The 16096-nt window shown below is 37.6% G+C and overlaps 1 protein-coding gene across 2 annotated transcripts; it reads right to left on the bottom strand.

Annotated features, from left to right (window-relative positions):
- Nucleotides 1-8087: 8087 nt before the first annotated feature.
- Nucleotides 8088-14862, bottom strand: LOC104588208 (uncharacterized). Of its 2 annotated transcripts, XM_010246051.3 has the most exons (6): nt 14497-14862; nt 13872-14394; nt 12938-13242; nt 10183-10552; nt 8598-8675; nt 8088-8506 (listed from the first exon to the last, which is right to left on the bottom strand). In XM_010246051.3, exons 3-6 carry the CDS (start codon nt 13225-13227, stop codon nt 8456-8458), a joined length of 789 nt encoding a protein of 262 aa, XP_010244353.1. In that variant the 5' UTR covers nt 13228-13242; nt 13872-14394; nt 14497-14862; the 3' UTR covers nt 8088-8455. The 2 variants fall into 2 exon arrangements, with proteins under 2 accessions (XP_010244353.1, XP_088748688.1); XM_088892562.1 differs by lacking the exons at nt 8088-8506; nt 8598-8675 and adding an exon at nt 8730-8905.
- Nucleotides 14863-16096: the final 1234 nt, after the last annotated feature.

The raw sequence follows: 16096 nt of genomic DNA, 5'->3' as shown, positions 1-16096 counted from the left end.
TGGTCCATATTGGGAGTACAAGATGGACCACCTCTGTATGACTCAAATGTGAGCTCTTTAGCTGGAATTATTGCAAAAGAGCAAAATGTCCACATGGGCTTTTTCGCAATCATCCTGTCACCTGAGACCGGATGGACAACAATTGATGACTGTGTTAGGGGTAGGGGTGCTCATTAACCGAACCATGGGCTAAATTTTGAAACTAAATTGGGGTCATCGGATTTTGAAAAACTGGTAGTCGAAACTGAACTGAAGCCGATCAATTAATCGATTGATCGGTTCAGTTTGTTGATTTTTCGGTTTTTTATTATTTACAATATTTATTATAGAAAAATATATAAATATATAATAACATACTAGAAATATATATAATATTATATTTTAAATAATAAATAATATATTATATATTATAAGTATATATATTTATTAATTTATAATGTATAAAAAATATAAAATATATATCAATCGGTTCAGTTAATTGTCGGTTTTTTATTTTGGTTAATCAAAACCGAATCAACCGGTTTGATTAACCGAATTTTCTGTTCAGTTTCGATCGATTCAATTTTCTGATTTTTTTTTTAGCTCACCCCTAGTTAGGGGGCTGTTTAACCAATAATTAATAACGCCTCCTCACTCCCACGTCAGCCAATGCAAAGTGAAAGATTAGATTGGTGTAGGGCATATGGATTTGATGGCTGATGTGGGGAGTTATTATTTGTTAAAACAGCCCCTACCAAAAGCTAGGCAGCTCATCCCACTCCTATCGCATTGCCCTACCACTTCTGCTGAGACTTAATAATGGACTTCGGGGGGAGAGAGAGAGAGATCCATATTCACCATTAGAAGTTGACAATGAGGTGAAAACAAATAGTATGAGAAGAAGGATGACGTGGAGAAACATGACAGCCCATTTTAAGAATCACTGTAAGCTTTAACGTGTAAAAGCTAGCGTTGGTGACCTGAAGCTGATCAAGGACACCATGTGAATGAACTCACTCCAAATTAAAGCTTACACCCACATGCCACAGTAGCTGGTAATTAAGGCTAATTCATCTCAAAGGACAACGATCCCACAAGCTTTCAACCAGCTTTTGCAAAGGAATCATGCCAAAACAAGATGACCTGTGGTTATTATCTCTTTTTTTTTTTTTGTATAAATAATTATAGGACATAGGATTTCTAATAAATCCTTATCTCTCTCACTCTCTACTGTTCACTATTCACTATTCATTATTTTTTGTGCTCATGCTACAAATGTTGGCTGGTGTAAATGTGTGTAGTGAGTGGATGGCATTCTCTATTGAAAATTATTGCTTGTTAATAGAAATATCTTGGCTTCAAATTAAGAAGATATAGCGGCAATAGTCAACAAGGTTCCAATGCTCCATAATAATAGATCCAAAACTACAAGAATAAATAGCAAATATAGATGAATTTATTGGTAATAGATGAATCGTGGCAAGTGTTTGTCCTACCTAAAAACTGATTTTGTTGCCTCTCATAGAATATCTGTTGGTGCGGAAAATTTTTGGTAATCGGCCTTCAAGATACAACAACTCACAGCCCAAAATAATGAATTAATATGTTATGTATGGCCAAACAATATGAAGAGGAAAATCAGTCCAATTCAGAAGCAAATTTGAAGAACAAGACACAAATTATATTCCTCTAAGACTTCCGAGGTTACAAAATGTGAGAGGACTCTTTAGAAAAATAAAAATGTTAGACACTTAAGCTATGTTCGGTTTGAAAGAAAAAGTAGAGAAAGGAAGGGAAAGGTAGGGAAATTAATACAAGGTTTGTAAAGGTTTTCCCACCTTTCCTTCATTTCCCTACTTTTTTTCTTCAAACCAAACACAGTCTTAGATAAACAAAGAATAAAAAAAGGAGCCCCAAGTTCACACACAGGTAGGGGTGGATTCGAGTCAAGCCAAGTCAAATAGCTAGTTACTCGAGCTCTGCTCATCAAGGTAGTACAAGGCTCGAGCTTGGCTCGAATTAGAACCTTGAGCTCGAGCCCGGCTCGAGTCAAAAGCTCGTAATCTCGAGTTCGAGCTTGACTTGAGAAAAACATTTTATAAAAATAAAAAATATTATTGATATTTAAAAAATTAAGAATTATATTAATTAGTTATTATTATATATAAAAATAAAAATAATACATATATTATTATTATTAGTATTATTATTAGTATTATTATTATTATTATTATTATTATTATTATTATTATTATTATTATTATTATTATTATTATTATTATTATTATTATAGCCTCACGAGTCAAACTTTATTAGGCTCAAATTTGGCTCAAATAATAAACGAACATGTAAATTGGGCTCGAGCTCAGCTCGAAACTCGGTTGAAACCGAACCGAGCCAAACTTTTCACAAATCGAGCTCGAATAACTCGTAAAGAGCTTGACTCGTGGCCACCCCTACACACAAGGCACAACACATGAAATACTTCAGGTGTAATCTATTTTCTAGACCATATGGAACTGAAGACACTCTATAAGACAAAAAAAAAAGAACAAAAAACTAATAGCATTTAATTTTTTTTATTCGGTATTGAATTATTGCCTTTACCCCCATAGGGGTTGCATTTCAAATTTTCTTGGCATAGTACAACACTTTTTCAATAACAATCTAACAAGTCTTCTCAAGGGTGTGGTAGTGGGAGCCGATAACAAAGCCTCAGTTCTGGCCTAGGACTATCCAGTCTAGGTACCAACCGGGCTACCACTCAATTTATTTGAATCATAAAAGTAACAGTTTTCAATGTTTACAAGCTCCAATCAAACATCTTCTTTTTCTCATGGATTGGTGTGAAAATTTAATGGTAAGGAAAAACCTAATCCTCTCATTAATAGCTATTTTCATATATATGAAAAAACTTTTTTTATACACACCAGCATTTGCCTTTTTTCTTATTTATTGCATGAACAACCAATTGAATTGACATTAACTAATCAAAAAGGTTGTTCAATAATTAGATTTTAATGTGGCATTTCCCAACCTGGTTATTAGGTAAGGCATTCCTCTCAAAACTGGGTCTCATGTAATTAAAGATAAAAGAAAATAAACAAAAAGAAAAAGCAGGTCCCATCACTATACTATTGAAATTAGATTTCCTCCAACTCTAACAATACCAATTGGACCAGGCCAACCCGAGTGGGCGATATAATGCAGGGGGAGACCCACAGGCCACATCCGGACATAATAATAGACTTGGGGGACAGCACCCCATCACCTGCCTCATATGGGAGTGGATGGTGCCAAGAACCAGCCTTACTAAAGCCTAAATATGGATCGACCATTTCTTTTTGTTGATATCGCTTTTGCATTGTCTCGTGCTTTGCCTGGTTCAAAACAAAAAGCTGAAAATTTCTTACTTTAAGAAATGACAAATTTTAGGATGTAAAGATGTGGTTTATCGAATGTAATGGTGAATATATTTTGTGAAATGTGAATAAATGAAAAATAAATTTTAGCGTGATGTCTTGAAATATAAATTTAATATGCATCTAATACGAATGTTATATTAAACCTTTGGGTCCCAACATGCAATTCCTCGGGAATTCTTTCTCAGTAGGGCTGTTCATAAGAATGTCAAACCCGACTAAACCGACCAACTCAGACCAACCCAACCCGAGTCGGCCGGGTTTTCATCCCTACCGGTCGGTTTCGGGTTGGGCACATACATAAATCGAAATTTTGGGTCAATTTCGGTTTTCTTGCATGAAAACCGGAACCAACCCGACCCGAACTGAACTAGTATTCTACTAGTTTGGTAGTTCCTACTTCCTAGTTTGAGTAGTTTCCTAATTCCTAATAGTCTTCTACTTTTAGACTTCTACTAGAACTAGAACTCTAGAAGGCCCATTAGGCAATTAGAATTAGAATTCAATTAGGTGTCCTTTTTTAATTTTTTACCTATATTTGAATTTAGAAGGTTTTTAAATTTTTATTTTATTGATTTACCTACTTAGATTTACCTAGTTTTTTACTCTAGAATGCCCATTATTGACACTTGTTTTTACATGGAGAATTTATTGATTTTATTCTTTACCTGAATTAAATTTAGATTTATCTTTGACTCTTGAATCTCAAATTATCAACTAATTCAGATTTTATTTGGCTTTGTACAGGAACAAAACTGAAACCGACCCAACCCGACTCAAACCAACCAGGTCGGTTTGACCTGTCAGTGGGTTAGTTTCGGTTCCCACCTTAGCTAACCCGACCAGGTCGGGTTGGTTGGAAAAATCCCAAGAAACCGACCCAACCCGACCCGTAAACACCCCTATTTCTCAGTAATGAATTCTTTGTTAATTCTACCAAAAAAAAAACTCTAAAAAATCCAGTTATGTCTTATCTCTACCCCCTTCTTACTTCTTACCTGCTCAGAATTCCCATCAAAAGTTCGTCCATGGTCAATAATTCGTCAGCCTATGCTGGTATTCTCCACACCACACATTAGTTTATACAACTATATCTCCAACATTTGTGAATAGCACAAGCTGTCAAACGTAGACAGCAAATTTTTCCCTAGATAACTTGGTTGATTGGCTCTTTGGTTAGAAAACTTTGGCTATCCACATTTGACAGCATGTGCTGTTTATGGGCTCTCTTCACCTGACACATTGGCCCATAGAAAACGATGCCCTCAATGTTATTAATGAAATAATGAGTTTATATGGGCTATATGTCATGCAAGGAGAGCCCTGTGGACAGCAGAGGTTGTCGAACCAAACAGCCATTTTTTAGTGATTCATTGGACTTTTTAGGTGAACAGACTGGTTGGTTTCTTGTTTGTTTAAGGTCATGTTTGGTATCGATATAGTTTTTTCAATAAGTAACAACAATGCTTTGGAATTCAATAAAGTACTTTGGGCTTTGTGCACATTTTTTATGTTATTTGGTGTCATTTAAGAATCACATAGGCAAAAACAAGAAAACAACAAGAAATGACATTTTGGTTCTTTCTCAATAAGTTGATTGCATAGAACCCAAAGTACGAGTGCTACTTGAAACTGTTTAAAATGGCTTGAAAAATGCTTAATAGAGAAACAACATTGATGCTAAATACATACACATGCTAAGTGTCAAATTGATAACTATTTAAGTTGACCACTTCAACAATTATAATTACGGGTGTTCACATTAAATGTCAAATCGATCAAATTGGTCTGATCTAACTCGAGTTGGTTGGCTTTTTTAAATCATCAGTCGGTTTCGATTTGTATGAAAAAATAAATCGGTAATTTGGTTCGGTTTTAGTTTTCATGTAATTATTAATTAATCCCTATCATATATGTTAAATGTTGATATATTTTATTTGTATTTTGTTTGAACTTTGAAAAAAAAAATAGTTGTTTATGATAAAAACTAAAAATGTAAAACCAATACAAATATAATACAATGGTATAATATTTAATTCAGTTTTGTTTAAATTTAAATATATATTGACAAAAAAATCAGTTTTGCATAAAAACTAATCAATTTAAATATATATTTTGATTTTGTATAAAAACAAAAAAGAAATAAAAATAGATATTTTAGTTTAAAATATATATAAAAACCGACTAAACCGATAAACCGACCCTTCATGTTTTGGTTTTGCTTAAGGGTCAGTCAATTTCGGTTTAGTCAATAAGTAAACCGACTGAATCGGATCGGTTGAAGAAAATGACTCAAACCGACCCAACCCGACCAATGGACACCCCTAACTATAATAAAACAAGCTAACCCTAGCTCCAATTAAGACTGTAACAAGATTGGATTTAATATGTTCCTAAATCAAATTTTGATTTATTTATATTGATTCAAATTGAATATTTGACTATGCATTGGATTCAATGTTTAACACTAGTAATAAATTAAACTAAAAATGTGAATTTTAAATGAAAATAATAAAATAAGCTAGAAACAAAGTTGAAATTTGTATTTCATGAACAAAATGGCATGAATAATACATTTTAATTTTATGCAAATATAAGCATAAATTGAAATGTTCAAATATTATTGGATTGTTTTGTTCCTCTAGAATCAAACGCTCTTTGGACCTCGGTCATAATCAGCAAATACGAAAAGAACGCCAACGGTTGGGTTGGAAAGGTATTTGCTCCATTTATGATATCTTTATCAAATTCTGGACTGATCTTTGGTGGGGAGAAAACACTCTAGCCAACAGCTTTCCTCGTCTTTTCAATCTCTCCCAAAACAGAGAAGCTACTTTAGCCTCTTGTGTTTCAGACTCAATCCCTGCTTCAGACTGGAACCTAAACCTAAGAAGACACTTAAGAGATGTGCAGATTGAGGGTCTTGCTGAATTCCTACATGCCTTAAGAGAGGTCTATGTTTCCCCTCCAAACCAAGACCAACAAATATGGAAGCTCCATCCAATCGGTAAGTTCACATCTAATTCCTTTTTCAGAGCCTTGGTATCGGGTGACACAAACTATGGGTTCCTTTGTAGAAGAGTTTGGATTGCTCACATACCCTCTAGAATCTCTTTTTTTGTGTGGGAGGCTTGCTTGAGAAAAATAAACACCTGTGATTTATGATTTATTACAGAAAAAGCACAAAGGACGAAGGTTGTACATTTCTCCCCATGTCTGTATCATTTGTCTCAGTAATGGTGAGTCCAAGTGGGGTATAGCTAGGTTTTCCCCGAACACATAGAAGATTTCTTTAGACAATGGCAAGGAAGTGGACTAGGTAAACGGGGGAGAATATACTAACATACATTAGCTCAAGCAGTAACGTGGGGTGTTTGGGAAGAAAGAAACAGTCGCATTTTCGATAATAGAGCAAGCTAGATCACTTGGAGATCTCTCATATAATATATTTGTGCAATCAGTGGGTGTAGAATTGGGAAAGCTTTAAAGGAATATCCATAATGAACATGCTTCAGCAGAATGTAGTGAAAGTGTTGTTCTCCTCTCCCAGTCCTTCAAGAGGGAAGACCTAGGCTTCACTGATCTAACAATCAAAGGAGACTCCAACAACATGATAAAGTGGTTAGGGGAGAGGTAAGGAGGTCCATGGAGACTGGCCCACTATTTAAATGAGGCTAAAGATCTATTAAATTCCTCATCTGTAAACCTTTGTTTGATTCCTAGGGAATTAAACTCTGTAGCTGATAGTTTGGATTCTTTGTACAGTGGTAGAAATATGCCTTTATAACCTGTGTAACATGATTGTACATCATCTCATGTAATCTCTGTTTTCTCAATCAAGTTAACCACGTTTCTCAAAAAAGTATATCCATATTTGAACCTATTGTAGATGCCTAGATGGAACCACTTTTCTCAAAAAATGTGTATCCATATTTGAACCTATTGTAGATGGGCCATATCTGATGTAGTGTTGTATCCTCAGGTGAGAAACACATTGTCTCTTCCTTCAGCCAAAAAAACATAGGTTGGGGGAGGCTTTTAACCTACGGGGATTATTTTATTTTACTTTCGCTTATGGGTTAGAGTTGAGATATACGATATAACATCAACCATGACCCATCAAACCTTCAAAAACATCAAATATGAAAACAAAATTAGAAAAATTGTTAAGATTAATGTGTAAGTAGGTTTATGAAATAAAGATTAAAGGAATGAAAAGTATCAATAAACTTTTATATAAGTGGCCTATAACCCAATAGCTTAAGTTTATAAATAGCATCCATCTATTTTGTATAAATCTTCTGTATACAACACATTGCACCACATATAATTTCTTGTAGTAGCATATGAGCACTTGTAAGTTATGGTAAATGGGCATGCTGCCTTCATTTCATTCACATCGTGCGCATTGAACATGGTTTTCTCCCCCCCCCCCCCACCCCAGTGCCTATCATCCGCTTCCAGAATCAGCGGGACGCTGGAAACAGTGGAAGATGCCATTTTGAAGATAGAGTAACGCTCAGATTATAATATTTATATTGGTATCAAATAAAACCATATCCAACCCATTGGATACCCGATCCATTTAAACCCTCGGATATTCGATTATTCGCTAGTGCGTGTGCGTTTGTTTTTCATTTTTTAAGCAGCACTGGTAGCTCTTATCCAAGCGTAAAAGATGAGTTAGGAGAGAAAAGGTCGGATATCAATATTGAATATTCTGGCAAACGAGGAGGTGATCTCTAATTTCATGGTTCTTCACTTGCTCTGCCACAGCCCACACACTTTCATCCGCACATGAAACCAAAACTTGCTCATCCCCATCCCATCCTTACCAAACTGTAGCAGAACAGAAGGATGAAAGCCAAAAGTGGACAGAGTCAATCAACGCATTGAGATTTGAGATATTAATAGTAATTTACATCCAAAAGTGACCCACCCACCTACCAAACCTAACCCAACCATTATCTCGAACCCTTGGCTTGACCCTTCTTGAAAAACACGGACGGACTTCCTCAGTCGTCTCTCTACCTCTGTCTTCCTTCTGGCTATGTTTACTCCGACTCGCTATCCATATTCCCCATTGCCTTCAGGCCCCTTGGTCTCTGGTATAAGCATTGAAGATACTTGTGATCAGTGAGACTTCCATCAATTAGGTTTTGGTAATTTCTAGTAATACAGTACAAAATAGTTTACCTTCTTAGATATCTTTTTCTCTCTAACCTCGTACCGCTCCAGGGTAAGATCGCACAACCATGATCCAGGGCACACAAGCTGCACACAAGTTAATTATATTATGAATAAACAAAGCTACAAAAAACAAAACCATTCACGAAAAATCACACCTGACCCATCTATAACAACTAAGTGCTTTCAACCGTCGGATTGGAATTTGGAAAACCACGTGTTTTATAATATTGTGTTAGGTGCTAGGTTCCGGTCTGATGGTTGACATCTCAACACCAAATTGCTCTCCTGCTCCTTTCTTTAATCGTTTTTCCTTTCTACAAAAATACAATGAAGTAGCTTATCTGTAGCTTCCAGTTTATTTATTTATGAATCATGATGATGATGAGTTGATGACAGTTCAGATTATTTATATAACATGATCGAAATCCGGAGGCGCAGATAGTGGGATTCTATTCACGCCCTTTTTTTTCTTACTTTTCGGATGCACTTTTGGACTTTAGGGTTTCGACCAGTTCATCGTCGCTTTACGTTTTTATTGTTTGGTTTACAGGTCGGGATCTCCCTACACCTTCCTTTAATTTTCTGTTGCACTCATCCTAAATTTCAATTCAGTCCATGACTATTATCAAAAGAAAGAGTCCATGACAGGTTTTGATTGCTTCCTTCAGCAGTCTAGACCGTACAGTTGACAATGCTGCCAACAGCCAATGTCACGAGCCTTTGCGAGCATGGAACATTAGCCCGTGCAGTCAAAGTATTGAACTTGGACGGCTTAAAACAAGTGATCATTATTTGACGATCCACAAAACAGAAGTGATCATCTAATGCAACCAACGTCCCCCCTTAATTTGTCTTTTCTGTTGGATACCCAAACAACCACCCCCGAAAGAAAACGATGCCAGCTGCAGCAGTTTCGCCGAGGCATCCGCATTCAGAATTCAGATACAATAATAAAAAGGGATAAATTACTTCTACGTCCCCTGTAGTTTCGGTCAAACTTTAAGACCCTCCTCACGTTTACTTTTCAGTTGTATGTCGTATCCCCCTAGCCTTGACCGAGATCGGTTTCAGTCAGTGCAAGTCCTATTGAAACACCGTTCGAACAGCCTTTAATAGTTGTTCGAACCGATACCGCACTGACTGAATCCGGTTTCGGCCTTGACCGCGAGCATAATATGATATAATATTTTACAAAATTTTGTCGATAATGAAATGTCAGTTTTATTTTTAAAATTGATAAAAGTAACGGCATTTGTGATTTTTAAACACAGTTTTACTTTTCACCTTAAGACTGAAAACTTTAGTGCTTCCTTCAAATAAAAAAAGCTGACGGCAGGTTAGTGAAGGGGTTGAAAAAGTAAAAATGAGGAGGTATAAGCAATTAAACACAAAATAAAATCAGATCGGAAAAAAGAAAAGAAGAAATGAGCTTTTTCGCATTTCCCAGCAGGAAAAAGCGAACAACAAAATCATGTATTTTCCATTTTTCCAGTTTTATTCATTTTGTCTAATATTCGGCTAAGGAATATATGCAGATCTTGAAAATAAATAACAAAAAAAAAAAAAAACTGAGAAGGTGGGGGGGGCTTACGTTGAGGGTTCTCTGGATGAACTTGGCTCGTTTCTTGGGCCTCTGTGGGAGCTTGGACCCCTTAAAGGTTAAGAAATCTTCCTCCTTCTCTTTGTTGGTGAGGGAAATCACGAACTTGGGAGGCCAAACGGGGATCGCATCGCTACCTGACGACGAATTCCCTTTCTTAATATCATGCGCCGTCTCTGAGGATGCCGACGCTCCGGCTACAGCATTATTATGATCGTCGCCGTTCCTGTGGTTGCTGTTGCTATGGTTATGGTTGTTCGCTTTCTTATCCTGCGCTCTCTCATCTCCTCTGTCGAGAGAAGAGAAGGAGCTCCTTACGCCGTTGCTTTGCCCTTTCATGCCACAAGACGGTTCCGAATTCCTGAAGCAAACACAAAATAATACGCATATCACGTACGAACCAGAAACATTAGAAAAAAGTGGGGGTGGGTTCGACTACATTGATTATTATTATATTATTCTGGAATCTGGAATCATAAATTCCTAATCTTTTCTATGAACAAAATTACAGAAATACCCTTGAAGGAGAGTGACTAATCCGATGATCGATGGCCGCTGCCTAAAAACACTTGTAAGAATGTCGATGAGGTGTTCATTTTCGCGTGGAAGAATGAAGATAAGGAGATGGAGCTCTTCTATCTCTCTCGCTCGGCCCTTCTTTCCTATGGTTGATTTTCTTATGCCGTACACCAAAGAATAAAGAAGATTTTGGGTCGGATATTTGGAAGAGAGACTTCGAAAAAAATAAAATAAAAAATAGAAAGCAAGGCAATGCAACAACACATTCGCGATGTGACAATGCCAGGGGATTGCTGCCCGCCGCTTAGTGACAGACTGCAGCAGCCGTTGGATCGACGTAAGCTCTTTTAACTCCGAGCTGCGCCCAAAGTACGTGTCCAAATCAAAACCCACTTGAGCCTCCAGAATGTAAGTTGGATGCAGCTAAAATGAGATTGACCGCGGTTCACGTAAAGAAAGGGAAATAACGGAAAAGCAAAACAGAAGCCTTAGGTCCAATGTCCAAAAAAAAGCATTTGTTGCAAATTCAAAGGGAGATCCGGAGTTCCGGACTCTCAGAAGTCAGAAACGGTGTTAGATCATTTATTTCGTTTTACTGTGTTTAGATGAATGGAATTGAAAGGGCCAAACTATCGCATGACACGTGAGACACTACTTGCTTGTAGAGTTATATGTAATTCATAAATCATAACACTCAAAACCTGGGATAAAGTCATAAAAACCGTGAATGACGGACGGCCCACTAGATGTATTGATGTGGCCCCATGTGGAAATGGGATGCAGAAGTGATAATAAGGCGGGTCGCGGAACGCATCAAAGGCCGTGGTTTTACGGTTTTAGCCCATAACATCTCAAAAATGAGTTGCTGGACGATTTAGTGTAGAGATGGTAATTTTCTCCATCCCGACGGATCCATGGGTCAGGAATGGAAACGGAGATTAATAATATATTTATAAATATATATTATTATATTATATATATAAATATATCAAAATATATTAAAAACATTATTTATAATAAATAAATTTATTTTTTTTTTAAATATTATTATTTAAAAAAATTAAAGATTCGAATTTTCATGAGAAACCATGCCTATCGAGAATCAGGGATAAAAGAATAATTTTATCAGAACCAGGGGATGAAGGTTAATTTCAGGATCGGGGCGGGGACGGGAAATACCCCGCCCGTTGCCATTCCTATTTCAGTGGCTCCCACAAACCACGCCACCACGGTTTCATGGCGCAGACAACCCACGACGCGCAAACATAAGTAAACAACATAGTACAGACACCAATGGTAGTACCTCGGGGAGAATAGAGGATTGACGTCAGAATTTCAACAATATCGGATGACCAGATCCTGATCCATACCGTTTTTGAACGGAGGAGGAAGAAGGAAATCAATTAAGGATACCGTTTACACAATAGAACAGGTCACACTGAGTCACTGACACAGTCACAGACAGAGTAAAGAGGGAAGGTAGTCAGGTGCGCCACCGCTAGCCGCAAGGATTGCTAATAAAGATTTGTTTTTCACTTTCCAGTTTTGATGGGTAAATAAATTGACTAACCTAGGGTTGTTCTTAATCACCGACATCTCACAATAGTACAATTAACATTTCTTAACAAAATTAGGTGAAGACAATAGGCTCTGTTTTTACTTTTTTACCTAAAACCCCCACCCCTACGGGCCCTACCCCTACCTCAGTAATCCGGTGCCCCACCTCTACATCTTTACAATATAAAAGCGAAACCCAGGATCAGACCGGATGAACCAGACCACGCCCTACAAGACGACAACATGACATAGGAAGAAGGGGATCATGAGACCAAGAGCAACCCGCCCTTCGAGAAAAATCAGCTACTCCCATTGGCGTAGCATTGACCATTGAGCTTAAACCGTCAATCACGGACCTTTATATATTGCTGCGGCCCCACCTTGATTGGGGTGAAATGACGTTAAGGTGGGCCCAAATCAAACATCGAAGGCTGTAATCTCACGATTTTAGCCCAAGAGCCGCCTTGGAGACTGGCGTAGTTGATTTCTTATACATCAGATCATGCAAACGGAATAATAAATAAATAGGGTACACGTATCTAAAGCCAGTTGCATCAGATCATGTAATCAAGTTTCTTTCTCCAAAAGACCAAAACCAAAACGGAACGAACAGAACTGAACTCAACAGAAATGGTCCATAAAAAAAATACAGGCGGAGGTGAGGGGGTACCTGAGGATGCGATAGCTTGGAGGCGGTGGGGGCGACGAGGGCGAAAGTCGACGACTGTTGGTGGAGATGGTGGTTGCGCGGTTTGAACTATCCTTCTCAGTTCTAACGACGCGCCGGTCTACTCGAACCGTGGTCCTATTATCAGTGGACTCGCCTTTTTTAACCTGAATCTTTATACACCGTAGTCGCTTCCGGCTTCCCCACTGCAACACGAAGTCCGTCGTCGTCGTCGTCTCTGGATTCGTTCTACACACTCCTTCTCCGTTGTTCTTCATTGCCTCCCTTTCCATCTCTTCTTTTTCTTTCTACATAGACATATAATGAAATAAATTAATTGGAAACAATTAACTTCGTTGGCGTTTCTCTCCCACGCATTTCTTTTGTTTTGCTTCTTTTCTAAGCCTCGCAGAGTCGCAACCAGTCTCCTTACTTTGCAGGCCAAGAAACCCCAAAACAAAATTGAATAAATCTCCAACTCAAATAGAAAAAAACGGAAGCAGCGGCAGAAAAATAAGAGAAACAAATAGGATCAAATCAAAAGTTTTTCTCCAATATCTTCAATTACAGTTGAAAATTTAATAAAACCAATGGCTTTCCAAAACGGGACTCCCTCAAATGCAAGCAAGGGTGAGCGTGATAAAAGAACTAAGGAGGATTTGAGACATTTGATAAAACAAATCCAGATGAAAATCTCCAAAGCTTGCACTACAAAAAGAACAAATAATGAACAAATTAAAGAAAACAACAGATTGAACTATTGAAGCAAAGCCAAAAATCTAAGAGCACGAACTAGATTTCAGTCTTTGTATCTCTGCTCCAATCAAGGGAGAAAATAAAAAAAGAAACAAAAAGAGCAATTTCCGGTGATATGGTGATGACAGACCCAGAGAAAGAGAAAGGGGAAATCGTTGAATCCTTGAAATAATCACATTACCTGAACGGCTGAAAGTATGAACTTTGTGTATAGAATCTTTGCTTCGGAATTGAGTTCTACCCACGGAAATCCGAATCCCTTCAACCACTATACGACAGTGAAGTAGGGGAAGAGAAGGGAACAAATGAAATAAAGGTCAGAGGAGTTTCATTTCACGTGACCGCAATATTCCCTCTACCGATCTTCAGCGCTGCAAAAAATCATAACTTCACCTCGAATCAATAGGCTTTTCACTTCAATTTCTTCCATCGTTCTAGAAGAGAAGTCTCGGATTCATTATTAAAAAAATCGCAATTGAATACAATCTCTTCTCAGTTCTTAGTCTCCCAACTCTGTCAAACCGAGATCAGGACCAGACATCTAAAAAATTGCAATATTTGAGAGCCTGCAAGGCGGCCTCTATACCTCACAATCTCAGATTCGGAATCATCAGAACCAGAAATTTTGCGAGGTACTATACTCTGTTTTCTGAGACAGACCTCAAATTTCTCTTGGCAACCTCTCCTATCTCCTCGAAATGTAACTGTAAAACCAAAAGTAAAAGAAAAATGAAAACGAGAGTTCTTTACACAGCGTCATTTAAAGAAGTCAAATACGAAAATGAACTCTGTTCTGCAAAACAAACCTGAATTCGGATTCTTCCCCTATTCTCTGAAAAAATCATCAAAGAACAGCAAAATCTCTACAATTAACGATGTTTCAATCTTATTCCTCTTTCTCTCTTAGTTATCTAGGCACAAAACTCCAGGAAAACATAAATTAATGACAAAAACTTGGAAGAAGAACTCCTGATCGTTGAAGAACAAAAAGAATTTCGCCATTTTAGAATCCAATTCCTCTTACTTTCTTCTATTTTTGCTTCCCTCTCCACAATCTTTTGTTTTAGTCTCTCAGACTTGAAGAATCGAGAAAATAAAATCTTGAGAGCTTGAGAAAGAGAGACAGAGTGCGGCAAAAAACTGGAGAGAGCTTCTGATGGAACGAAATGCCCTCTCTCCCTTCCAAACCAGATTTTATACCCTCCGTCCCCCGTTGCTCCCTCCCTTTTTCTCCGTTATTGTTCAACCGTCTCACCACTTGTAAAATCGAACAACATCGGCCGTCCGTTGCCCATCTAACCGTTCTAAATAGTTTCTCTGTATCTCCTCTCGTTACGGAAAACGTTACAGCGTTTAGGGCTTAGAGGCTTGAAGCCTGGAAATCGCAGACATGGCACCTAAGTACTGGACGACGTTAATGGATCTTGCCGGCATCATAGACGCCGTTAATATTCCGTTTCTTCAATTTATCCATCTGCGGTTAATTAATAATTTGTCCACAGTTCACCTCTCGGGAGAAGCTGGGTGCCCGGTCCCACCAAACAAACCTCACGTGATCAAACCTGTGCGGTGTGGTTATGGATGTCAAAAAATTATCGATGTAAATCCGATCAAGTTCAGGTACTAAGATTCAACGTTTTAAAAAACGACTCGGAAACGGAACCGTTCTGGTCATCGGTTTTTGGCTCAATGGTCCAATCATTCGGTTCAAATGAATGGTCCATTCTGACAAATAAATTAAAAAATAAAAAATAATTAAAAACGAAATTTGGTCAAAACTGTTGAAATGGATTGATGGCCTGAGTCAACGGTTTGTTGACTTTTTCAATGGTTTTTGACCAAAAACTGGGTTTGGGGTAAAATGGAATCACTTGCCTAGACGGTCCCCGGGCTATATGGTTTGACCATCCAGGTCAACGATGGTTTCGAAAACCTCGCTCAGGTTTATTTAGGTATATTGTCGGGTTTGGGTTTCAATTCTTTGACTTGGACATTAGGTTGGGGTATGATTGACCTCATCATATCATGATACCCTCACTAAATAAGGGTGTCAATGGACCAGTTTTGGGTTGAACCCAACCCAAATCAAAATCAATTTGAACATATTGAAACGACGAATAAAACATAGAATTGAACCGATTTAAACTTAATGGTTCAAAGTATTTATTGGATTGGACCTAGTCCATCATAATGGATTTATATTGAATTAGGTCGGATTGAAGCAATATCTAGTTTATTAATAGAAGATTAGAATACATGTGTCAATGAATCAAGTTTTGGTTGGAACCAATTTAAACAAATTAGACGATCCAGTCATTGAATTGGACCAGTCCAAAATGGTTTAAAATATTTTTAGCACCTAATTTTTGCTCAGTCCCTTCACCCTACCTCTTCGTACCCCCTCTT

This window comes from Nelumbo nucifera, chromosome 8 (assembly GCF_055504915.1).
Source record: "Nelumbo nucifera cultivar China Antique chromosome 8, China Antique-T2T, whole genome shotgun sequence".
Lineage (NCBI taxonomy): Eukaryota > Viridiplantae > Streptophyta > Magnoliopsida > Proteales > Nelumbonaceae > Nelumbo > Nelumbo nucifera.
The sequence above is the reverse complement of the archived record's forward strand: the minus strand, read 5'-3'. Positions and strand labels throughout refer to the sequence as shown.